General features: G+C 36.4%; 2 protein-coding genes across 3 annotated transcripts; one reads left to right on the top strand and one right to left on the bottom strand.

Annotated features, from left to right (window-relative positions):
- Positions 1-1203: 1203 nt before the first annotated feature.
- On the bottom strand, positions 1204-2439 carry LOC122086242. 2 transcript variants are annotated; one of them, XM_042654982.1, is made up of 3 exons: positions 2018-2439; positions 1732-1835; positions 1204-1601 (listed from the first exon to the last, which is right to left on the bottom strand). In XM_042654982.1, exons 1-3 carry the CDS (start codon positions 2244-2246, stop codon positions 1485-1487), a joined length of 450 nt encoding a protein of 149 aa, XP_042510916.1. In that variant the 5' UTR covers positions 2247-2439; the 3' UTR covers positions 1204-1484. The 2 variants fall into 2 exon arrangements, with proteins under 2 accessions (XP_042510916.1, XP_042510915.1); XM_042654981.1 differs by having other exon boundaries at positions 1732-1838; positions 2018-2435.
- Positions 2440-18349: 15910 nt separating this feature from the next.
- LOC122085780 (heat stress transcription factor B-2b-like) lies at positions 18350-20389 on the top strand. The gene is made up of 3 exons (XM_042654357.1): positions 18350-18630; positions 18812-19089; positions 19234-20389. Exons 2-3 carry the CDS (start codon positions 18838-18840, stop codon positions 19894-19896), a joined length of 915 nt encoding a protein of 304 aa, XP_042510291.1. The 5' UTR covers positions 18350-18630; positions 18812-18837; the 3' UTR covers positions 19897-20389.
- The last annotated feature ends 6261 nt before the right edge of the window (positions 20390-26650 follow it).

Below are 26650 nucleotides of genomic sequence, written 5' to 3'. Positions count from 1 at the left end.
AAGGATACATTAAAAGTAGCTTCTTTTTTATTCCTATTTAATAAGAGTATGGTATGAACCAGCAGTCTCATGTGATCTGTCTTCTCTCCCTCTTTTTATGTAATGTAAAGGCTAACATTAGATTAAGCCACACTGTCAAACTAACAACCATTTCTTTTTATTTTATCAAAAATGAACCCTATCAATTTAACATTCCTCAAGCCTAATTATAGACGGATGTGAAAAAGCCCTACTCATTTTTTTTCATGCCCAATTGTGTCTTGACAATTGGTATAAGTAAACTAGATGGACATATAAAAATCCTATATTGTGCTACAATGGTGCAATGAAGATCTGAGAGCACCTTGAGGTGTATGACCGAGTGCTCCCATCCACCCATAACTAACTATATCATTGCAGTGACCGCAAAAGACGTGGACTCTAGATGGACAAGGTTCGTTGCCCTCTATTATATATAAGTAGAGAGTTGTCCTTTATTATTTAAAAAGAGAAAAGGCATCTAACTCATGTGTGACCAATGAGTACATGCATTGAGACATTCAACAGAGGAATATAAAGTGATCATTTTTCCCCTACATGTGTCTTGCCCAAGAAAGCACACATTATTTTCTCCATTTATATTTATTGAAAAAGACAAAAAGAAGTAGATGGTTAAGTGTACCGCTACCCATAATAAATTAATTGCTAATGTGAATCACATTATAAAGTGCACATTATTATATAATATAATATTGATATTTCTTAATATATTATTGGTCTAATACTATTTAGCAAAATTATTCAGAAAGTTGACCGGGTTGAATATCTCTTTGGCGCAATAGGGTGCTTAACGAAACACAGAGTTCAAAACGATCATACGCCGTCCAAGATATTTCTAAAAATTAATACCCGCCAGACACTTTGTTACTCCTCAGAGGATCAAAATCCAAGGTGGACTGCTCATTATGTTTTACCTCTTTGACGTTATTTGAAAAATAATTATATTTCAAAGTTTTTATCTAAATTAGTTCCCATGATATTTTTTCCTTCCACCTGAAAAGGATTTTCCATTATTTTCATTAATTTACGTTGCATGAGAGAACAGATTTATTCTTTTTCCAATAAAATACATATGGTCCCACTATTATTTGGACGGTCTTGATCTTCCAAATCTTTTTACACAACAATCCAGGAAAACATCCCGTGTCCTGTCTCCAAAAGTCATTTGGTAAGAAAGAGTATTAAATTATGAAAAGATCAGGAAACAAACATTATTATAATGGCAAGAAGCCAAGAAGAAGGAAAGGGCAAAAAAAAAAAAAAAAAATTCTAGAAATTCCATAATTTGTTATTTCCTGATAACAAATTATCAAACCTGAGCCTGGAAAGCCAAAAATCTGAAGCAGCTCCTAATCATCTCCGATTCTCCAAAAACTATTCTGAAAAATCTAAACCTAATCTTTTAATTAAAAATCTATCAAATAAAATCCCAAAGGAAACCATTTCTAACTTGTCTTCCTGTCTAACGGCGAAGCTGACAGAGCTTTTTCATCTGTGACGGCGACTTCCTCATCGCTGCAATTAATCTTATCAGCTTTCGTGTCTGAAACCTGCGGGACCACCTGTAAGAATATAACACGTGTTAAAGCGAATGAATCCAATCCTCTCCTTCACCGGAGGATCGTCTCTTTACGATCAACCGCCAATCTAATCCGGCCGAAATCTCTCTCACACACACACACACACACACACCTGATCTTCCGATGCATCTCGTGGTTGCCTTGATCGTCTTTTGTTACATTCCTCCGTTCCAGCGTCGTCGGAGGTCGTGTTTGGATGCAAGACATCAACACCGACTACTAAAATTTAAACAAAAAAAGAAAGAGAAATTAAGCGTTAGTTTCTCATGAAACAAGAGGTCGTTGCACTACAGAACTGTGATCTGCAACCAATCGAGCGATGCCGGCACCGGAAAAAAAAAAAGTAAAAGACGATGAGAGAAACGGAGAAACGGAGAAACAGAGAAAGAGATATCTACCGGGGAAATAAACTCGTTTCCTTCTACTATTTCTGTGGCTTTGCAGATCGAGTGTAGAGTCAGATCTGTCAGGAATGTAGCGATCAAGGGGAGGATGAAGATACATTAAACCGCCATTCTCCACCATCGTACTAACAAACGTCGCTTCTATGGAGTTTAGGAAATTCCAATGCTTCTCGTTTGTCCATAACCCGCCCAAATTGCACGCTTCTTTCCAATCGATCGACATTAGAAAACCACTTTTCTTTCAAAAGTTAGAGAGATAAACACCCAAAACCACCCTTGGATGAAGACTGGAGAGAGGGCAAAGCGATGTTTTTCAGGTTTTCGAAGTGGTTTTTCTTCTAAGCTTTTCCGGATTATAAAAGGCCTGCTAATAAGAGCTAAGGTGGATTTCTTTTTCTTTTTCTTTTCTCTTCTTTTATTTTCTTCCCTTCGGATCTTTTGGGAGCGGATACAGAAATATCTTCTTCGGTTATGTTGATATATACCTGCAGTCCACGACAACATCTGTAGATTCTACGTAAAAATCGTTGGATTGGAATCTTATATCTTCAGTAACAAAACACCATATTGATATTTTAAAATATGATTCTAATCGAATGGCTACCGTTTAAGATATAGTTGGAATCCATCACTTCCATGCTGCTCATGATCGAGAGTCGAGAGATATTTTTTTGTTCTGGGGATCGGTGAAGAGTCAAAAGGAGATTTGAAATTCTAAAGTGATCGGCATCGGGAATAAAGATCTGGAAAAAAGAGATAATACTAAGAAACACCTAACCTACAGGGTTGAATGATGGAGGCCATTCTCGAGGGCAAACACGTGGTGATGGTGTGGGGTCCTAAGTACAAACTCTGATGATGAGTGGGTTAATATGGGACCCACCAACAAAAAAAATCAATGGTTGACGTGGGCTGCGTTGGACCTTGGCATTCACAAAGAAAAGATCTTTTGAGCTTTTAATGACGTTCCAATCCAAGTAGGATATTTTTGCCTTTTTAGGGAGAGAAGGGGGAAGTGGGGAGAGGGGACTGGTTGGCTTCACGTAAAGCAGTAACACGGCATTTGTTTATGTCAAAAATGTACATAGACAGCTCCGTTGGCAAAAAGAGCAGTATAGAGAATAAACGAATTAAGAAAGTCAACGTCAAAGAATACTTGATAGGTATACTGCTGGCGTATGGAAAGTTAACGGATGCATTGGATGAGATTAGGGGTGTCAATTCGTGGCCCGAACCGGTTAAATCGATCAAGACCGACCGTTTATAGACCGGCCCAGCCCGGACCGTTTATTAAACGTGTCGGGCTTGAGCCCGACCCGTTTATAAATGGTCGGTCTCGGTTTTGCTACTTGAACCGTCGGGCGCCCGACCGAGACCGACTGAATAAAGCCCGACCGAGACCGGCCTATTGTGCACCGACTTGGCCCGACCCTTTAATGATTGTAGAATACCTATTTTACCCCCCAAATTAAAGAATAAAAACAAAAAAGTAAAGACATGTTCACATTTTAAATAATGGTTATATTTGGTATCATTTATTGATTTATTATCATTTTTTTGGGCTTGCATGAGTGGGCCGGAATATAATAGCACATTTTAAAGAGGGCCCGTTTAAAAACCGGTTAAAGCCCGTTTAACATTAAACATGTCCGTAGCCCGGTTAAGGCCCGACTAAAACCCGATTAAGGTGGTCCGATTATAGCCCGAGACCGACCGACCGAATATAAAGTGTACCATGCCCTCAATAACTAAGCCCGATTAGTTAAATGGGCGGACACGGTGTAGCCTTTGAAAGTCTTCAAGCCCGATTAAGCCCGATCGAAACCGAACCGGCCCGACCGGTTGACACCCCTAGATGAGATATTATATACGAGGGGTAGGGTGGACATTTGGTATGGTTTGATCAGATTGATCACGACTAGATAGGTTGACTTGCGACTTAAAATATATAATATATTATCGTCTTGTCGATCAAGTCATTATAATTTGAGGGATTGTTTTTTGAATTACGCTTTCAAGGCGAGTTTTATCGCAGCTATTTAGGTGTAATCTCTCTTCTGCATAGTGAAACATCTTCTTCTTCGTCCGAGAATGTAGCATATCACACTGGTGTATGAACTTTATTAAATTTCTATGTTGTGCGGATCTATTATCTGTTTATTTTCGTATTTTTTTCGATATTTGCTTTAAAAGTGGGAAGAGAGAAATAGACATAGTGAATGCTAGCTTATGATGTATTGACAACATATCCAATCTTTTTCCTACCTTGTAATTTTTTTACTTGACCCAATCTCAAAGTTATTTAGGTGTTGGAATTAATGCTGCCAATCAATTGATTCACTTTGATTTTGATGGGGTTAAATCGGTTTCAATTCGTTACTTGGTTAATTCATAATCAAATCATTAATAAAGATTAGGTTTTGGTCCCCCATTTTGATTGGGTCAAAATCAGTTTCAGTTTGTTACTTGGCTAATACATAATCATTTCATTAATAAAGGTTTAGTTTTGGTCAAGACTTTGATCTTAGTTTGATTTTTTTTATTATCGGTTTGTAATAGTATTGCTATTCAGTTTGGTCTAATTTGGCCTCATTTCGATTTTCATATATAAAAATCAAATCGATGATATTTGATTTGATTCGATTCAAACTGAATCAAACAAATATATATATATATATATATTTATTTATTTATTTTCGATTTTGATTCCTAGTTCTTCTATTTTGACTACAAATTTAATAACCAAACACCCAAGGATTAAAGTATCGGTATCGGTCATCGTATCGGTCAGTCAAAATTAAGATACGTATCGGAGGGTATCGTATCGTATCGGAGATACGCTAAGATACGCACATAAATGGATAGAAAACATTTTTTTAAACACTTTTGCATAAAGAATTTGTTAAAAAAAGCTATTGATAACATGTATTATGCATAAACACTAAATTGAGAGTATCGTACTAAGAATTCAAAGTCTGTAGTTGTCCCATAAATGTAAAATCCTTGTTCCCAACCTTGATTTCCACTTTAGTTAGAGAGAAATATGACTGACATCAACTTTTGAACAAAAACCCTTCAAAAAATCGTTTTTTTCTGAAAAATTACCCATATTGGCCATTATATGACCGTAGCGCCGATACGTATCGATACTCACCGATACGTATCGATATATATATCGATACTCACCGATACGTGCTGATATATACCGATACGTACCAATCGATACATACCGATACTCACCGATACGTACCAATACATACCGAAACGTACATTTTACCTCAATTTTATATTTTTCATAGAGTCGTATCGAGGCATGTTGTATCGTATCGATGTGTATTAGTGGTGTATTGATGCATATCGGTATGTATTGTAGGATATATATCGATACGAAATGATTTAAAAAATTAAATGTATCGTATCGGTCGACTAAATTTAAGATACATATCGGAGGTTATCGTATCGGTATCGGAGATACTTAAAACCATGCAAACACCCCTCTGGTTTCTTCGATGGTGGGATCAATATGATCCTATGATTGACATCCTTCCACCGTAAATTCAAAATTCATTCCAAATATTTTACAAACACTCCACTCTACTTTCTCACTAGCCTGACCTCCTCCGATTTTTTCTCCACTGCCGCCTGGCATGGATACTTCGATCCGACAAGGAAACAAACACTGGAATAGGTGCGATACCGTACCCAGAACTAATCTGTGCAGAATTTAGATAAACAAATAAGAGAAACAAGACCATGAACTTAAAATAAGAATATAAAATAAAAGCTGCTTGACCGGATCTATTTTTCAGAATCAAGAGCCACGACTGTAGGCTTTGATCTGAAGGTAGAACAAGAAGCTAGCTATATGCAGATGCAGATGCAGATACAGATGCAGAAATAATGATGCAATTTGAAAAATAAACTTTACTAATAACATTTGGAGACTTTGATTACAAGGTTTTGGGTAGGCTTGGGTTAGAGGATTTCAGGAGAAGAATGATGTGTTGATCTTTGAGGAAGCTTTGGGTTGTTATTGCTAACCTTTGAGGGCAATCGAACTTGTAGGGGATGATCGATCCTGTTATATGGTATCAGAGCCACGGTGGTGGTGAGTTCGGTTTATTTTTTATAGATTTCTTTTCTTTTGTGTAATCCATTATTTTTAGTTTTGATGATATATAAGCCTTTGGACTTTTGGGAGGAGTGGCAGATGAGAATGTAAGACCACGTTTGTGCCCAAATTAAGTTGGACATACCCCTTCAAATGACTAGATCTAGGAGATTACCCCAAGCTTAAGATTTCTCAAACTATGAGTTGTATATCCCGTTCCATGTCGATGAGATCGGCAAATGTGGCGAGCACAAGTTCTGATGTGCTCCATTATGATGAACAAATAACAAATCTTGATAAAAGACTTAAAAAATGGGATATGTCAAAGATTTCACAAATAGAAGTTTATGAAAAAAGATTGGTTTTCTTTTGAAACCATTAAAACCATTGAACAAACCATCAATTTCACCCCAGAAATAAAAGAAATTACCCTCTTCGACCCTAGGTCTTTACAAGACCTTTACCAAAAACACAAATTTAATTATGTCTATGTCGGCCTCGTCCAAGTAGCCATCAAACCCCTACATCATGAAGGCCTTAACACATCCCTTCTGTTAGCCTTTTGTGACCAAAGATTCCTTGAGTTCAATGATTCCCTTCTGGGAGCCATTGAAACAAGCCTCTGCTATGGACCCATTCACTTCAATGTGTATCCGAACATGTCTATAGCCCTTGAAGACCCAAATATCCTTCACTCCCTTAAAATCAACCTCAAAACTCACGGATATAAGATGATGCATGGGTCTGTTCCCATTTCCATCATCCACCGTATCAAATACAAAATCAAGAAAATTGTCAAACCTCGAGCTCTCAAATGCTCTCCTAAAGGACAAACCCTTTACCTTGAGACTGATTGTCTCTAAGGCACAAAGACTGGGCCCCAGCTTGGTAGCATCTAAGACTGAGCTCTAACTCTACACCACAAGATCAGACCCTAGTTTGGCGACTTAAAAGACCTTAACCAATAAGGCACAAAGACCGGGCCCCAGCTCGGCAGTAACTAAGACCGAGCTCAAGCTCAACACCACAAGACCAGACCCTAGTTTGGCGACTCAAAGACCTTAACCAATAAGGCACAAAGACCGGGCCCCAGCTCGGCATCACAAAGACCGAGCTCAAGCTTAGCATCCCGATGAGAGAACATACACTAGCGCCTCCTCCTCTCTCTCAATAAGGGGCAAATATATAATTTCATAGGAAGGAGGAGAGAGAAATAGACACAAGGAGGTACAAACGTACACTACAATGCTTGACAGTGTTTTTCCTTCCTATAATATATATGGGCTAAGGATCGCTACCTTGTGGCATGGCCATTATACCAACATGGAGACCAACCAGGGGAGACGTATAAGTATCCAACCAAGGGACAGGGTGGTCTTTTTACCACCCTGAGTCTAAACGTATGGGCACACTACCAAGTAGGGATATTTTTCCCATATATATAACAATGTCCATCTCTTCCCACCCAAACCTAATAATCATTTCTATTATTTTATTTTAGTTCCAATATTTGGTTCATATAAATGCGATTCTTTTTCTCTGAATGTAAAGTATAATAATATAAATCAAACCACAGTAAATTTGATGAATAAAAGCATAAACTCTTAGAAAAATGGACATAAGATAAAGTTTTTGAGTCATGTAGAAGTAATTTTTTTTTTCGGTAAGATGATTGCATTAAAAGACTAAAGGAGATCACAATATACAGCATTAACAAGCCAATTTGGGCAAGAAAGAAAACATGAGTCAACAATGATTTTTAGCCCAAAATTGGCCATAGAATGAACTACTATATTGGCTGAATGGCAAATATGTCTGAAAGAAACAAAAGAAAATGAGGAAGCTAAGTGTAATATATCCTCAGTAAGAGGAATGACTTCTACTGTTGGGCTCCTCTCCTTGATCCCCTTAATCACCTCTAAGCTGTCCGATTCAATAACAAGACGATCAATTCCTATTTTAATAGTAAGAAGCATACCATTTTTAATTGCTCTTGCCTCAAGCTGCAAGATGTCGGTTGAATTATCATAATAGATAGAACCTGCAATAAAGTTACCAACATCATCTCTAATGACAACAGCGATAGAACTTCGATTCTTTCTTGCACTAAAAGTTGCATCAGTGTTAAGTTTGAAAGTACCATGATGTGGTTTTTCCAATTTAGTTGAACTTGTTATGCATTGTTTGGGTGATCTGCAATTCTGAAATGAAGAAGTTGCAAAGGCTTCTTCAAATTCTTGGAGATGAGAAAGGGCACGCCAAACCACTTGTTGAGGAGATTCTTTGTTGCCTTTGAAGATGAAAGAGTTCCTTGATTTCCATAACTCCCAACTGATAAAGGCCACAATAGAATCAATTTTTTTAAAATCATTCACTTGTTTGGACTTAAGAAACCATTGCTCAAGCCAATTAATGAAGCTTTCATGGATCATGACATCAGAATGAAGTGAAAGTGGGGAAGCAAACCATGCAGCTCTTACAAATGGACATTAAAGAACAAGATGCATGGTGGTCTCTTCTTCTTATTGACGTCTTGGACAATCAACCTCCATATTTTGTAGACGCTTCTTGAGGTTGCTTTTACATGCAATGGCATTATGGCAACATCTCCAAAGACAGTTGCGAAGCTTTGGAGGGGCATTAATTCTCCACAATCTTTTCCAAAACTCCTTTGGCTTTCCACTATCATTAGTAGATGCACCTTGTAGCGACCTGTCATCATGAGATTTAAAGAGATGATAAGTTGATTTAATAGTGAAGAAGCCATGCTTATTAGGGCCCCAAATCAACTTATCTTCTCTGGCTTGCATTGGAAGAGGAATTTGCAAAATCTGATGGGCTTCATGAGGAAGAAAATTTTGATTAATAATATCAGAATTCCATGTACAATTTTGACCATCAATAAGAACAACAACCTTTTGTAAGGAGCAAAAAGGAAGCTTGGGACTTTGAATTATCCTATTAGAAAGTCTAGAAACCCAACTATCTCCCCATATGTTGACACTTAGACCATTCCTAATTGACCAAGAAACTCCCCAAGAAAGAAGGGAACATCCACATATTATGCCTTTCCATGCCCAAGATGGATAATTACCAATGGATGCTTGAAAAAATTTTGTGTTAGGAAAGTAAAGACTCTTCATAACTTGGATCCAAAGGGAGTTTTCATTAGTAATCAACCTCAATCCCAACTTGGCTAAATATGCCATGTTTTGAGCTAACAAGTCTTTGAAGCCAAGCCCACCATCATCCTTGCTTCTAGTAAGCTTTTGACACATTGGATTCATTGGAAGCATCTCCCAATGAATCCAATGTGTCTTCTTAACTCCATTCTTGCCCCACCAAAATTTTGAGGTTGCACTTGAAATTAGGTGAAGAGTAGATTTTGGAAGCTTGAAGGTGCTCATGGCATAGTTGGGAATGGCTATAATTAATGATTTAATTAAAATTTCCTTACCTGCAGGTGATAGAAATTTTTCCTTCCATCCATTCAACTTGCTAAGAACCTTGTCCTTAATATCTGCAAAAATATTAGATTTAGATTTAACAAAATCACTAGGAAGACCCAAATACTTATTCTTCCCTTTAGCTTCACTACAAGGAAAGATTTGTATAATCTCCTCTTTCACCAAAGGTGGGGTATTCCTGCTTAAGGTGAAACAAGATTTATGCAAATTGACTACTTGCCCTGAAGCTTTGCAATATTTTTCAATTATATCCTTCCAATTATGGAGCTGGTTTCCTTGAATTCTCATGAAGAGGAGATTATCATCAACAAAGAATATCCTTGAAATTATTAGACAATTCCTTTTCAATCGAATTCCTTCTATAGCTCCTTCATCAATGGCCTTAGATATCATAAGAGCAAGCACATTCTCACAAATGAGAAAAAGAAAAGGGGAAATAGGATCACTTTGCCTAATTCCTTGAGAAGGAATAATACTTCCTTTTGGGACACCATTTATCAACATTTAATATCTCACAGTTGTTACACATTGCATGATATGATGGACCCATTTCTCACAAAAACCCAGCTTCTTCAGAACACCTTGGAGAAAAGGCCAATCCACTCGATTAAAAGCTTTTTGTATATCTATTTTAAGAGATGCAAATAGCTTTTCTCCTTTCTTTTTTTGCCGAAGAAAATGAAAAACTCCATGGGCGATCAAGATATTATCAATGATTGATCTTCCCTTAATAAAAACACTTTGGGTGTGGTCTATAATGTCATTTAGAATAGGCTTCAAGCGATTAGTGAGGATTTTGGATATCACCTTATAAGCCACATTGGCTAAGGCAATTGGTCTATACTCACTAATGGTTACAGGAGACTTTCCCTTTGGGATTAAAGTAATGTTAGTCTGATTCAAATGTTTCAAGAGAAATCCAGATATGAAAAAATATTGAACTGCCTTAATTAAGTCATTTCCAATAATGTTCCAAAAGTTGCGGTAAAACATACTTGAAAGTCCATCTAGACCTGGAGAATTGTTTGGATTGATTGAGAAAACTATTTTCTAGATCTCCTGAGATGATGGGATCTCATATAGCCTTGCATTAGTAGCATCATCTATTTTTGGTTGAATTAGATCTAGGACATTATTCATATCTTGAGACGATTCAGCTTATATAAATCAGTGAAATACTTAATAATTTCCATTTCAATTTCTTTAGATTCTTCCGTCCATTGACCATCCACCTATAGTCTCCAGATACGATTATTTGTCCTTCTTTGAATTTTTGTTGCATGCAAGAAGGCAGTATTTCGATCTCCAGCCGTTAGCCAATTAATTCTAGATTTTTGGTGCCATAGAAGTTCCTCCCTCTGAAGCATTTCATCCAAGTTTTTCCTAATTTCTTCTTCTTTTTCATGATTAGTTGATGATGTTCTTCCCTTTTGAATCTCCTCAAGTTTTTGAAGAAGTTTCCTTTTTGTATCTTGAATATTACCAAATCAAGTCTGGTTCCATTGCTTCAGTAGACATTCTCTAATTTTCTTGCTTAACTTGAACATTGCAGATCCCTGAATATCCAAACTCCATGCTTTTTAAACAGCTTCTTGACAAGTGGGGTCTCTGATCCAAATTTGTTCAAATAGGAATGGTCGTCTGCCTTTTGTTCTTTTTGGGTAAGTGTCAAACGAAATTGGTAAATGATTTGATCTACACATAGGTAGATTAAATATTGCAGCTTCATCAAACAATATTCTCCAGTTATAATTGCTGAAAGCTCTATCTTGTCTTTCCATGACAAGATCTGCTCCATTCCTTCTATTTATCCATGTGAATTTTGGACCAGAATAACCCAAGTCCATCCACCTACAAGCATCTACCACTTCCATGAAGCGGCAAATGTCAACATGATTTTTAGATCGACCACCTTGCTTCTCATAAGTAGCTAGAATGTCATTGAAGTCATCCCAAACAAACCAAGGCTGATTCTTAGTTTCATCTAAAATTCTTCTCAAATCAGTCCAAAATTTTTCTTTCTCATTTGAAGATGTTGGGGCATATACACAAGTTAAACGCCAACCAGATTTTAATTCAGAAGTAGATAGATGGACATCAATACTATTTTTAGAAGTAAAGAGTACTATAATATCCACATTATCTTGCCACCATAATCCAATTCCACTAGACCTACCTTCAGGAGGAACATAAATATAATGATTGAAACATAGTTTCCTCCTTATTTTGTCAAAATACTCACCTATACATTTAGTTTCAGCAAGAAAAACAAAACATGGCCTTTTTGAGTTAGTTAACTCTTTTAAGGCACGAACTGTCGAGGCTGGCCCAAGTCCTCAACAGTTCCAACATAGGCCTATCATCTTGTCTCGTGGAGTTGCTCGCCAGTAGCCTCCGTTGTTTTCTCATTCTTAGAATCACTAGAACCATTTGAATCTGGTGCATCCGTGGCTTGATAAGCTTGAAGAGTTTCAGGACTAACATGGGAAGATTGGATTATGGTGGATATGGGTTCAAAGATACCTAGCATATGAAATATATGGGCTTGGGCCTGGCCTTGATTTGGGCTTAATGAATCAAAATGGAGCAGCTTCTGAAGAGCCATTTTAGATATAATATTTTGGTTGAAGAGATCTTCAACGTCATCACGAGCTCTCTTTTCTTTCCCACCACAAGTGGCTATGTCATCATTAACATTAACGTCCAGTTTGTGGGGCTCAACTGTATGGCAAAAGTTCTCTTAGAGAGAGAGTTCTTCAACATCATCACGAGTGATTTTCAACATGCCAGATGAAGAAGATTCTGGAGCTATATCTATTGTTTGTGTATTGGAACCCGGTATTAGAAGATCTTCTTTGTTGTATCCAGTTAGAGATTTACAATTGGCAATGTCTGCACATTGGTTGTTAGATAATAATTGCTTTTCATTTTGAAAATTGGGGCTACTCTGTGAGGTTGAGGCATAGATGGTTCTAGAGGTGGCTGAGAGGTGACTCGATTGTCGTGCCATCATCTTCCAACTCTGACCCTCTCTATTCTTGTTCCTTAAATGAGTTAAGAGCAGCTGAGCAGATTCACCTCCAGTGATGGGGTTCCTCTAATAGTTTGTGGCTCTTAGTTGAATTATTGATAGAGCATCCAGAAAGTAAAGAGGCTGCAAATACTGCCAACCTTTCATTTTCCATAAGATGAGCTTCATTGACATTTGGAGGCCTAGGTGGTGGTTTGAGTTGTTTCTCTATAGAACTATTTGCTCTCAACCATGGACCGTAATTCCTATTGATAATTTGTGGACATTGACAACCCTCACCATAAGATTTTGAATGGCTTTGTTTGGAATTGAAAAGGAATCTACATCTATTATCACCATGACCAAGAATTCCACAGTAGTAACAAAAGGTAGGTAATTTTTCATACCTAAGTGTGATCCAAACACGAGAACCATCGTTAAGAGGAAGGGGCAAACCTATTCTCAGGGGATAATTGACATCGATTTTAGTGAAAACCTTCACAAATTTACCTTCCATCCATTGATCATTGGTATTCCTTCCTAAAATTGTTGCTTTTAATGGAGAAGCAAAACGTTCCACCTGTTTGATTCCCACATTAGGTGTAACATACCCAGCAAGAAGGCCATGGAGTTGAATCCAAAAACATACCTTACTAAAAGAAAGTTGATCCACTGGTGTTGAAGGACTCCATTTTTCAATAATAACTAAGTTTCCAGAAACAGACCAAGGAGCTTCATCCAAAACATGTGCCATAGCCATTGGATCATTAAAATGACATAAGAGAGTGTTGTCGGTAATGAACATGATATCAATTCCAGCCAATCCTCCCCAAAAAAACTCCAACACTGATTTAATATGAGAGCGTCTAAGAGGTTTCCTAAGAAATATTTTAACTGCAATGGTCCTACTTGCAGTCTCTATCTGTGATGGATCAAGATCACTATCATTCAGTTGAAAATCATCAAAATCGACCCTCAATAGTTGCTTCGATTTTTCCATAGGACTGGAAAAATCATAGACGAAAGGCAGATGTAATGAAGAAGATTGCAAGACAGATTAAGAGAGAAATAAGCAAAAGATTACTAGACTTATGAAGCACTGATCAAGATTTGCAGATGCAGAGTGCAAAAGCAGAGGAAAGGAAACACCAGACCCAGCTGGGGAAATTTTTCAGTCAAGTAGAAGTAATTACCGGGCACTCAAATTGCAAAATCTCTCTCATATATCATTGTGTTCATTTTATGAAATTCCTTGTTTGAGATGAACACGAAACCCTAATGACCTTAGTGATATTTCTCCTTCTACAGCCCAAAATTTATTTTATAATTATGTATGTATTTCTATTTACACCACTGGTCGGTGGCTTCTATCCTCCCCTAACCTGTAAAACCCACTCTTCTGTTATTTTCTTCTTCTAACTCCGTTAAACGTGTCAGATCCTCAAGAGGATAATAAATTAAAACTAAATTATCTTGCATGAAATTTTTGGGTACATCTGCCTATTATTTGGTATCACCTTGTTATTTTCTTTTCTTTTCTTTTTTTGGCTACTAAACACAGCCTTAGCTACCTAACGTATATGAGGGTATTTTCAAACCTTACCTGGTTTTTCATCTCCTTTGGCTGCTACCAAGGGTTATATGTCAGATAGAAAAACCTTTGGTTGTCATTTAAAAAAAAAATTGATTCTTTTACGTTATTACCCTTCATCCCTATCGATCCAACAATATGGTATCAGTCAAGAATCGTGATCAAATCAGTTCTTTTACCAATGCCATTATCAATCCAATTCCTCAAACCATGGTAGAGAGAGATGCAAATAGATGGGAAGGGAGGGGAAGGAATGGATAATATAATCAAGGAGAGAGAGAGAGAGAGAGAAAGTTGGAGACTTGTTCGTGAGTCACCCTTATTGTCAAGAACCGATCATTGAGTGAAAATTAGTGAAATCAATAGACGGTTTAGATTAACCACAAGATGGATCTATGGCTATAATACAATATTTGTGAAGGTCACAGTGATCTTTTACAATTGCGACATTCACAATGATCTTTCACTGTTGCAACAATAACTGCCTAGTGTAGTTGGTGAGCTAAGGTGCATAAAAAGTCCACACTCACCAGGAGGTCTCTGGTTTGAACCTTCTGGATGTTATCTCATCACCTCCCTAAATATCAAAAAAAAAATCCTTTCACTATTGATGCTAGCGAAAAAAGTGAAGGCTTGAGTTTCTCGCACCAGTGGCAGCGAAGATGGAATCTCTACTACATCCCTTCTCACTAGTGTCATTGAATTGCATTAGAGTCCATTTCCTTAATAGGGTTAATATCTTAATAAGGTATGGGAGTTGGGAGTGTAATAACGATTAATAGCAAGTGGTGGTAGCTTCGGCTTGTGGAGCCGACACCCAGGGGAGGAGGTCGTGGGATCGAACCCTGTTGTATGCATTGTGTGAGTGTGTGTGTGTGTGTGTGTGTTTTCTTATTTATTCTGTACCCACCCGTGGGTTACCCATATGGTTAGGGCGAACTGGAGATTGTGTGGATTAGGCGCACGGTCTTAGGTTCGATTCTCCATCTGTGCATCTACGATTTAAGTGAAGATCATAGCGGTGGGTTGCTGTGCTAATCTTCCTGAGGGTTAGTCGAGGTGCACGTAAGCTGGCCCAGACACCTTGGTTAACAAAAAAAAAAATATATATATATATATATTTTAATAAATTCATTTACTCATAAGGGAAAAAAAAACTAATTTACTTTTTAGTCTTAGTATTAGTTTCCAGAATCATTTTTTTTTTATAATAAAATATAGTATTTAATAGTGCATTAGTTTGGTAGACATAATTAGAGATGTACGTTTTTGTTGTCCCCTCTTAATAGATGTGTCAAAGTCCAATTAAAACTTTAAGATACAAGATCGCTGCTAGTGACTAGTCAACTCAATTGGAACGGTACCGATCCAACCTTTTTTTATTTTACCTTTTTTTTTTTTTTTTGAAACTCGAAAGCACAATGATACAATCATACAACTGTTTGATGGATGATGTCTAACCATCCAAGCATTAGAGAGATAAGGACTGACTTTAAAAAGGAAAAAAAAAAGAACTGGTGGGATTTGTAAGTGGACTGACCAAATGGAATTAAAGGATAAATGAGTATTGAAGATATCGAATCCATGTAATAAAATATAAGGAAATAAATGGGCATTTGAATTACTCTATTTAATTAAATTATAAGAATTGTTCAAATTTGATTACAAAGCATCGTTTTAAGTATCGGTATTGTATCGGTCATTCGATATCAGTATTGATATTTGATCAATCCGCATCAATTGCCCGTATCATTTCAAGGGTAAAAAAAAAAAAAAATTGAAAAATAAAAGCAGAAATGATCGATATACTTCGATCCTTATTGATATCGATCTATATCGTATCGATCTATCTTGATAACTTAATCCTTGATTACAAGTCAACATCTCCCCCTAAAGAAACAGAAGATATATTTTTTTCAGAGGGTAAGAGTAGGAGTGGAGTGAGGGGGTATCATAGACATTTCAATGTAAAATTGGCATTTTTTGTACTATAAAAATATTTAAGATTGTTTGTGCCTATTAAAAATAATTAATGGTTCATTCAAAGTTATAAATGATTTTCGAGAAGTGTGGCCCACAATAAAATGTAAAAGGATAACTCTATTGATGCTTCCTCAATTCCCATTGACCTCGGCATGGGTGTAAGAGCTGCACTCTTGGATAGAAAATTCTTCTCACAAAATATATTATAAATCCAAAAGATATCTAATCAAATTGAGCAGCCAATGGAGACTTCGATGTGGAATACACATTAATTTTTTATTGGATTAAACATTAACTAGCAGATGCTAACTTCACCAATTCTGTTATGCCTCAGTCAAATCACATGTTGAATAAGTTCTATTTATATTTTATAATCCTCCCTATTTTACTGCCAAGACCTGACGTTTCTGTCTTCGGATGGGCCGTTGTACTACTTGCAAGGTTAGAGAAACCCAATTTTTTTGGAAATAGATCAAGGTTGAGCTTACTCAACATAGAAAAACCACATAAAGAACCAGGCTAGAAGCTTTGGTTCTTAATTGTTTTACTAGTTTAGTATGGGCTGTACAATACTTGGACATACTTAGAAAAGTAAGATCGAGACTATTAATTTTGGTTGTGTTAAAGAAAGTTGGCAGGTCCAGAATTCTCACAACCAACGATTTTTAATACCAAATCTCTTTTTACACTTACATTAATAAATAATTTTTGGGGGCAAGAAATTGTTGTTTGGTCCCCTGTCTCTGCACCATTAGGGGATCAATATGAGCATTTTTTTTCATATAGGAGGGTTTATTTTGCAAGTTCAAAGACCTCGGAACTAGACAAATTTTTTTCCTCCTAATTTTTTAGAAAGAAGACCATGGTTTCAGTTATTGGTATCAAAGTGATCATATTTTGCTCATTCATATTGTTAAAGGCCATGATCAATACTAATAGTTGACTGATAGCATTTAGGTGATATCGAAACAAGATAGAGTAACAAATTAAGAGGGGGGGGAAGGTAAAAAAATCTAAAATACAATGTGACCCTTATCCTAACACAATGGTGAGTGAAATTACCATTCATTCTCATGAAAGATGAAAATCCCACTCTTATGATGTTTCAATTAGTATTTTCATTGGACCATACCCTTGTGTAAAAAATACACTACCCTCACAATCCCCCAAAAAAAACCCCGAGTCTTGATATTTTGAAGAGCAAGATGTTCCATTTCAACCCATACGACATCAGTATTGGTACTAGCCGAGACCGATACGATTACCAATACTAAATCAATGACAGGCTGTGCCCATGGAAAATTCCAACCAACCGATAAAAGTAACTGTCATGGCCTCTTAATGGCACGATCCGAAAAAACAGCTAACGGAAGACCGTAACGGATAAGAGTTCGGGAGAAGACCGATCTAGTAACCTCCAACATTTACGATTAAGACTTCTTTTTATGATTCTATCGCCAAAGATATTCAATACTCCCTTCTAGAAGAAATATCACACCCCAATCCCCATCCCCCCACCCAAAATGGCTTAATATAATTGAAATATTTGGAACTTGTCCAAGCCTTTTCCTTTTCTTTATTAAAAAAAAATCTTAGGCAGAACCTTATACAACTTCTAGAGACAGTCGCCATGAGAGGTTCATAAACGTCAGATTAGGATCCAAATGTACCATTTGTTACTGATAAAAATACAGATCATCCTCGGCATCAATCGGACGGATCATCGTGAAAGTGAAAAAAAACTTCTAGAAAACAAAGGCGAGAGAGGAGGTGGAGACCTTTTCTCATGCAGAGTCAAACTAAGCGCCCTGCATTTAAGTCGTACCTCTTTTCCTGCACGCTGCTCTGACACGTGTTAAATCTTTAGGCGTTAATCTTTTTTTTCTAAAATTTAATTATTTCTTTAATTAATTAACCCATTGTTTTAATTCTGTGAATGTTTTTCCCGATCCCACAGATCTAAAGTAAATGTAACCGGTTCCAGGGTAGTACAGTAACCTTATCTCCACGGAGTTTCACAAGGACGGCCTCCTTCCACCTTCTAACCGACACGTGGACGAAGTACAGGTTAAAACCTCACGGAAGCACCAAGGGAAGCTTCTGGAAAAGACGTTGCGAGAAGCGGAGCTTCTCGTGCTTTCCTCTCTCTGGTGGCGTGGTGGGGGCCATTGTTTACCCTTTGCCCTTTCTCTTTCTCGTTCTTTTCCTTCTTCCCCTGTTTATCCTCTCATAATTATTCCAGAGAGAACCTTCTAGAAAGAACAGAACACACCCTTCCCTGTTTCTCTCTCCCTCTTCGTTGAGCCTACAGGACAGCAGCACCTCTCTCCTTCGCTGTCTCCGATTGAAGATCCGGCTTCTCGAAGCTTTGTGAAAGGAGAATCTGCTTGTTTTTTGGAAGGATCTGATTCCATTTCTACAGTTACTATCCTGTAATTTTTCGAGGTAATCCTTCAGCTTTGATTTATCCATAAAAAAGGACTTTATTTTTCATTTACAATCCTTACGTTTTCCGTTATCTTTCTTCTTTGAATTATATTTTCCTGATCTGAATTTGGTGAGGGAATAGGGAAGGAAGTGAATCAAACTCTTTCGTTTCTGTCTTAATTGTTCGGAATTTTTGTAGGTTTAGGGTGTGATTGTTTAAGAGCTATGAGTCCCCCGCCGGTTGAACAGATCGGCGAATCAACAAACAGTGGAGACACTCTCAGATCTCTGCCAACGCCTTTTCTCACAAAAACTTATCAACTTGTGGATGATCCTGCCATAGACGATGTTATTTCCTGGAACGAAGATGGTTCCACTTTCATTGTCTGGAGACCTGCCGAATTTGCAAGAGATCTGCTTCCGAAATACTTTAAACACAATAACTTCTCAAGTTTTGTTAGACAGCTCAATACCTACGTGAGTATATCTCTTTACATGATCTTCCTTTTTTTTTCTTTTTTTTTACACTTAAAAAGTGTATTAATTTTTTGATTGGATTAAGTTTCTTTTCATTTTATTTTTTAATATTATTCATTTTTTTTTCTTTTAATAATTTTACAGGGATTCAGAAAGATTGTTCCTGATCGTTGGGAATTTGCAAACGATTGCTTCCGCAAAGGGGAGAAAAAGCTTCTTTGCGACATTCACCGGCGGAAGATTTCACCGGGGGCAATCGCGTCACCCGTGACAACAACAACAGCGGTCCCAACGGCTCGCCCAGGGTCTCCAACAAACTCTGGCGAAGAACAGGTTCTCTCCTCGAGTTCACCACCAGCCACGGTTACTGCTATTTGTCGCACTACGAGCTGCAACACTACCGGTGAGCTTCTGGATGAGAACGAGCGGTTGAGAAAAGAAAATTTGCATCTTTCGAATGAACTAACGCAGATGAAGAGTCTCTGCAACAACATCCTCGTTTTGATGACCAAGTATGCCAACTCCCAACAAGAAAATGGTGGTTTCCTTGCTGAAAAACCGCTTGAATTGATGCCGCCGAAGCGGCTTTCAGAGGAATCTGATGACACCGCCGGAGTGAGTCACAGCCGAGTAGTGAAGTCTGAGGATGAGACGAGTCCACGACTGTTCGGTGTTTCCATCGGCGTGAAACGGGTAAGAGAGTGTGACGAGGAGCAAGATCAAGAGCAGCAACCGCAACATCACCACCAAGAGCCTCCGCAGCAGGAAAAAAAGAACACCAACAGCAGCCGCAGGGGTCTGAGGTGAAATCAGAACCATTGGATCAGAACTCTGATCATCAAGAACCTCCGTGGCTAAAATACTGTTCTCGTCCTAATGAGAGGGTTTGTAATTGATACGGTAGATGATCGCTACAGCCACGACTACTACTGAATCAGAGATAGGCTAAATTAGAGAGAACAGAACAGAATCGAAGGCCCGTATAAGGAGATGCACGTGCCAAAACAAGGGATCACGTGTTTCGTCAACCTCTACCCGGGTTAAATCAAGAAACTTCTCCATTATTCCTTTTATATTGTTTACCCTGATCTTCATTTTTATTTTCCACTCTTTTCTCTGTAGAGGGGTAATTCTGTTTCCGCGTTTGAATTGAAATTAAAAAAAAAAAAAAAAAAAAAAAAGGAAGAATTTGAACGCTAGGAACTGATCTGTAAAAGCTGGGTCGTCAAGGCAAATTATCCATCATCCTCCTTCCTCTTTTCAGTTTGAGTAATAGAAGTTACTCTATATTTACTAGTAATGTGGTAGCTAAATTTCCAAAATTTCTTCTTTCGCTGCACACGCGTTTCTGCAAGTTTGATAGGTAGGCGAAGAAGAAGTGGAAGTGTGGAACAAATTTTAATTTCTTATTCTGCTCTTGATCCTTTTCACTTTTTCTTTCTCTCTCTCCCTCTCTTCTTCTTTTTTAATTTTTTAATAGTAAAAAATGGTTGGTGTTCGTTCCTTATTGTCGTCTTCTAGAATAGGAATGGGGCACCCGCACCTTCGAGTGTTCGAGAGAGTTGCGGAAAACGATATTAGGATAAGCAGATCCTAAAAAGTGCTTTCCTGAGTAATCGAAAAGTTGTGGGAATAGTGTAAGCAACAAATGTAAGTTGGATAGATCAAGGGTTCGTTTGATAACGTTTTTAGAAACGGGTTTTTGTTATTTCTAGCGGAGTAAAAAGCGATTGATAAAATTGTTTCATTTCACTTATTTTCAGAAATAAAAATTTTTACTTATTTATGGTTCAAGAAACGACCTAGGCGAAACAAGTTTAACTTGTTTCGTTGTTTCTAAAAATGACTTGTGGTAAATTTTTCATTGGTTACTATCGACTTCTAAAAACATGACTTATCAAACATCTTCAATTCTGTTTCTGTTTCTAGAAACGAAAATTTATGTTTCTGCCGTTTCTTGAAACAAAAACGACAGAAACGTTATCAAACGGGTCCCAAATATCCTCATTGTTATGAGGTCATCACCTGGGAGAACTTTTTGTATTCAAAAAACCGGTTTCTAGAAATTTTTCGAATCATTTTGAAAGCTAATTAGATGGTAATACTGATCTAAGAAGATTCGATCTGATTATAAAAATATGATTTTAATTGAATAGTTATTTATATGGCAATGGACTGCGATGTCTTCGAATATCACAAGATACATTTGGATTCATTAATTTTTATAATTTTTTTAAGGAGAATGATAGGTATGTCACCGATATCAAGTATCTTAGCAGAGGCCATTTCAGAGAAAGGTAGAGAGAGAGAGAGATACAATGGGTCTTAGTATACTTGATATCGATAACATACTCAATATTTTCCCAATTTTTTATAATAAACAGTTTATTTTCAAGTAATATATAGTGTTTTTTTTTGGTAGAAAGATATAGAGTGCCGATATACATGTAGATATATATAAATGATGTATAGATATTTCATAAAATTAGATTTTGAAATTTAACATGTGGCTAATCTAAATCATATCTTCTTAATTGTTGAAATGAATATTATTAACCAAAATGGATTATGATGTTCAATGTCAACCCTAGCTAGTGGGTATATATTAGGGATTAACAATTCACCACAACAATGATTTGCAAAAGAAAATATGCACAGAACAAATAGACCCATATAAATTTTCATAGGAAACTGATGTGGGATCAGCCCTAAGCTGATGTGGGATCGTAACACCATTCTAAGGATGAAGCACATGCTCGGCTATCGTAGGGTCGATGCTCCTTTCTATATTTAGCATATGAAAAATGATTATTTAAACTGATTGATCATGGTGCGAGATCCTAAAATAGGAAAACCCCATTAGGTCCAATCAAACCTGATCTAGCCTGATTGATTTACACCCATATATCCACCTACTTAGGAAATAGGAATTGCATTGCCCCGACTTGAGATTGATATCATTCGGATCAGCTTGACAAACCCGATTCTATATTTAAAAACATTGGCTCGAGAGTCTGGAATAGCAAAAATAAATAAATAATGGGGAATTGGGGATAGTGTGAATTGCGATTGAGCTGACTTGATGCACTTTGGATTCTCCGAAAGGCCAAGTCTTAGGTATTCCTTTACAGCAATGTCGTCTCTAATTTTCAAGCTAAGCTTTTGAATATTATTTTCCATGCCTAAGTTGGTGGAGGGAGAAAGCTAGGGTTCTATAACTTTTCTTCGGAGGAACATTCTTTATGTGGGGGATATCCCGCTCTTCTCTCTCTATCTCTCTCTCTCATTTTTATATATCTTTCTGTCAGAGTGCCATACAAGGTTGAACCATGGTTTTATCAGCTTGGTATTGGCTGATTTGGTAAAAAAATATATTTTTGAATTTTTTGCTGATACTAACAATATGTATTGGTATCAGTCACTGCTGAAACCAATACAAATTGGTCGATATAGATGTTTTGATATTGATACTTAAAATCATGTGTTCAACCAATTAAGACACTATTGAGGAAATCAGGCAGCGTTTGGCATTGCTTTTAGGATTATGGAATTAGTTTTTTATTTTGCGAAAGGATGGAAATAGAGTTGGGAATATGGGTCCCAATTCAAAATCGAAACTAAATTCGGTCATTCAGAACTAAATCTAGTCCATCGTAACAAATCAATTTGGTTTTGATTTTGATTTGATTTGATTTGATTTTTTTTTTTTTTATTTGGTTTGATTTTGGTTTTAAAATTGAAACTATCAGTTCGAATTGAACAAAACCCAATAAATTACATTCTCTTTTAATATTTTAATTAATGTGGATGATAAATTCTTTTTTTTTTTTTTTAATGTTTGAAATTTTTTGTGTGAATTGTGAACCTAACATATAAGTTTTTTTTTTTCATAATTAATAAAGATGTAAAAAGTGGCCCAAACCATATACAAATCAGGTCAACTGAATATGAAATCGAAGAAAAATCAAACCATAACAGTTCGGTTCTGGATTAAATAAAACGTTCCCATTTGCTTCATATTTCCGGGCAAGAGTGGATGCTACAACTTATAGAACATGAGCAAATAAATGTTGACTAAGGAGGAGATGGATATAATCATGACATATATTTTTGGCTAAGGAGGAGATTAATATAATCATGACTTATATTTTCATGCTGAGTTTTAATTTGTTAATTCTTTATTTTATTATTTTTTTTAATTTATCATTTATTGGTCAACATCTTCATTTCAGCTCTGCATATTTATTTATATGTTTTTTCTTCATTATCTAAATTCAACTCAATACATCATTATTGATTGTACAATTATCATATAATATTTATTTAAGTTTTAAGAGAATACATTGACATTATAATATTCCCAATGCACCCCATCATTTCATTCACCCTAGTTTAATTATTTTTCTTTTTAAATTTCACAAAAATATTTATTTCATATGATTCAATGTATATTGCTATGTTCTCAGATTATGATAATGAAGCCATAGTTAATCTGTTGAACAATTTTTTTTTTTATTTGCATCACTAAGTTTATACATACATGAAATATTTGCTCTGGGGGACAAATATTTGATGTAGTTGGAATTTTGTGGATCCCATGGTCCTTTGTTTACATATCAAATTACAATCTAAATAAAATTGGTCAAGTGACCGACGGAAAGAAATATTAAAATAACAAATTTCATATCCACATATGCATTACTTCTTTGAAAATTCACAATTCAAAAGTGACCAAAAAACAACTTTTGAAGGATAGATGAGTTTTTCCAAAAGCACGTGGTATTAACAAGGATTTATTTACCTAACCTTGCTACTAACCCTATTAGTTTGCATGAGTCAAAACCCAATTTTCTAACCATAATTTTGGGAATTGTACTTTTCTATCACGTGTTTGATGTATATTACTCCTCAGCATGCATTTGATATGCATATCATATCGAGAAGGGGATAATTATCAGGCTGTGTGGCCTTAACACTACCATAGGGTCAATGATAACACATGCAAAGGCATCTAATATTGATGAGATTTTTCATTTTACAGGCGTAAGCTAGTTATTTCATCTTTTCTATGTATGAGCAGAAGCTCCACTCAACCTGGAAGCCTTCTCTTCCCATATCATAATAATTTATTTTTCTTTTGTTTGAAATTTGTATCAATGTCTTCCAGGTAGGATGGTCTCTTGTTCAATGTTTATTTCGTTTTGAACGTGACTTAACTAATTTTATAATAAAGTCTTTCACTATAGGAAAAAGACAAAATCAATGTATACATCATTTATTTTTTATAGTTATCAATGTATCAATGAAAATGATAAAAAGAGCATACCCGGAGCACGAGACTCTCGCATGTGCGAGGTCCAAAGGTCAAGAACTTCGCGGTCTTACCTTGAAAATGTGGAGAGACTTTCTTAATTGTTTGACCACTAGGTCGCAACATTCGTACCTTACCATTGAGCCAAACGTGCACCTTGTAACAAGGGAAAGTGATGTTTTTTGAAAATCACAAGATAAGTTTGAATTTTGTTGGTAGAGAAAAATTCTTCTCCCTTGCAAGTAACCACCCCACCTCATCTCATGGCATCCATGGGCCTTGCAAGTAACCACCCCACCTGGTGTGAGTTGGAGTGTGGTGGTTACCGACAAGGGAGGGGAACCGGACTCCCGTTTGTTTGTCTTCTTTCAGAGTAAGGAGAATGCACAATAATGTGTAAAATACTAGTACATATGCATGGGCATACACAAGATGTGTGTGAATATAAAATAGGGCATTTGATCTAAGGAGAAGGGTTCTTTGGGCCCTAAGGCATATCTTATGCCATCTCATAATACAATTATTTATTTATTTACTTTTTAGGAGAGAAAATTTAAAAATAAAAATACAAAATTTGAGAGGGCATAGAGTACGCTTTAGGAGCAATTTTCTGTTGGTTGAAGTAGACTTAAAAATTTGACACGTGGCTAATCTTGATTATAAATTTTCTACCCAATAGACCTTTGTGAAATAATCCGTTTTTTTTTTGTTATAATTTATGTATTTAGGCTTCGGTTAGAGGCATAGTTAGTAGAATACGCGTATAATACGTGCATCCAAACGTTTAATTCAAAAGTTCGTAATTTGGCGTATCAATCCAATAAAAAATCGTTTAAGACATGGATTTTAAAGATAACAGTATTATACACGATTAATACTCGTATAATACGTTACATACTCAATAAAACTTTTGGGTTAAAAAATTTTGAGATTAACCCAAATGGGTCAAATCCTGATTCCCGACCCTTGTATTCTATCAGGAACTCTAATCGATCGAAACTATAACCCTTTTTCTTCCATCATCTAAGTAAATCAAAAAAAAGGAAGAACCCTTGCCCTAGTGACCCTTTCTACTCCATCTCTGTTCTCGACAGCCAACGACCGAGGGCGATAGGTAAGACACCAATACTCTTTGCTCTCATTCTCTTCTCCATTTCTCTTCCCATCGATTGTTGAAATTCCAATTAACCATTTCTCTTCTCCATTTCTCTTCCCATTGGTAGTTGAAAATCCAATCGAAGGCAATTGCATTTGCAAATAAACTTTAACGAGAAGTAAAAAAGATTCAAAAGAGATGACTCACATGGACAAAGATGGCCAAGGGTGGGATTCTCCAAAAATGGTTGAAATGAAAACCTTTCTAGGAAAGTTAGCATACAATCGCCATTTGGATTGGACCAACAATTATTTATAACTATAGTTGTAGTTGGACAATGTGAAGAATTAGAAAGAGGGTTCTTCTCCCACTATTTTTGCAATACAATATCTGAGAAATCAAAGGAGTCGAAGAGAGGAGAATCTTTAGCCTTCAAATTGATCCATGACCGGTCTTAGATTGTACCCCCATGAAAATTTCAGGAAAATACAAGCTCATCTTTGGGATGAACGATTGTAAACACTTATTCTCCATCTTCTTGAACCTTGTTTTCATACTAAGAAGAAGAAGAAACATGTAAAAGTTACGAGATGAGCTGAGGTTTGATTCTCCTCTTAGTTCTTTCTACCATGCCCTTTTTAGGAGTTTAATTTAATTAATATTAAATGTGAAAATTCAAAAGAATGGGAAATGATTTCAAATTGAAAAATCAAATTGGATTTTAGTGTCCAGAAAAGCATGATAGATTAGAATTTAATTTCAAAAATCATTTTTAGTCACGGATTTTTGCTCCCGGATTTTTATAGAGCAATCGTATTAAATACATTTTAAACACGTACCGTATCATTGCCATATGAGTTTTATTGCACCGGATTTTTTGAAATGTATTATTACCGTATGGTCCATTTAATTACCATATGTATCCATTCCATATTATTGCCATCCCCGAACTTACTAACTATGGTTAGAGGTTCACAATAATTGAGACGGTTCATGAATTGTTTTAGCAAATTTTCTTTTTAGTGTGTTTAGTTTTTACCCTAAACATTGCATATGTTTCATGTAAAATGTTAGGTGGTCATCCATGCAACTATGGAAGGTGATGTTTTGAATAACCACAAGATAAATATTAACCTCTTTTTTTTTAAAAAAAG

This window comes from Macadamia integrifolia, chromosome 8 (assembly GCF_013358625.1).
Source record: "Macadamia integrifolia cultivar HAES 741 chromosome 8, SCU_Mint_v3, whole genome shotgun sequence".
NCBI classification, from domain to species: Eukaryota; Viridiplantae; Streptophyta; class Magnoliopsida; order Proteales; family Proteaceae; genus Macadamia; species Macadamia integrifolia.
Note: the sequence above shows the minus strand (reverse complement) of the source record. Positions and strands in the feature narration are given on the sequence as shown.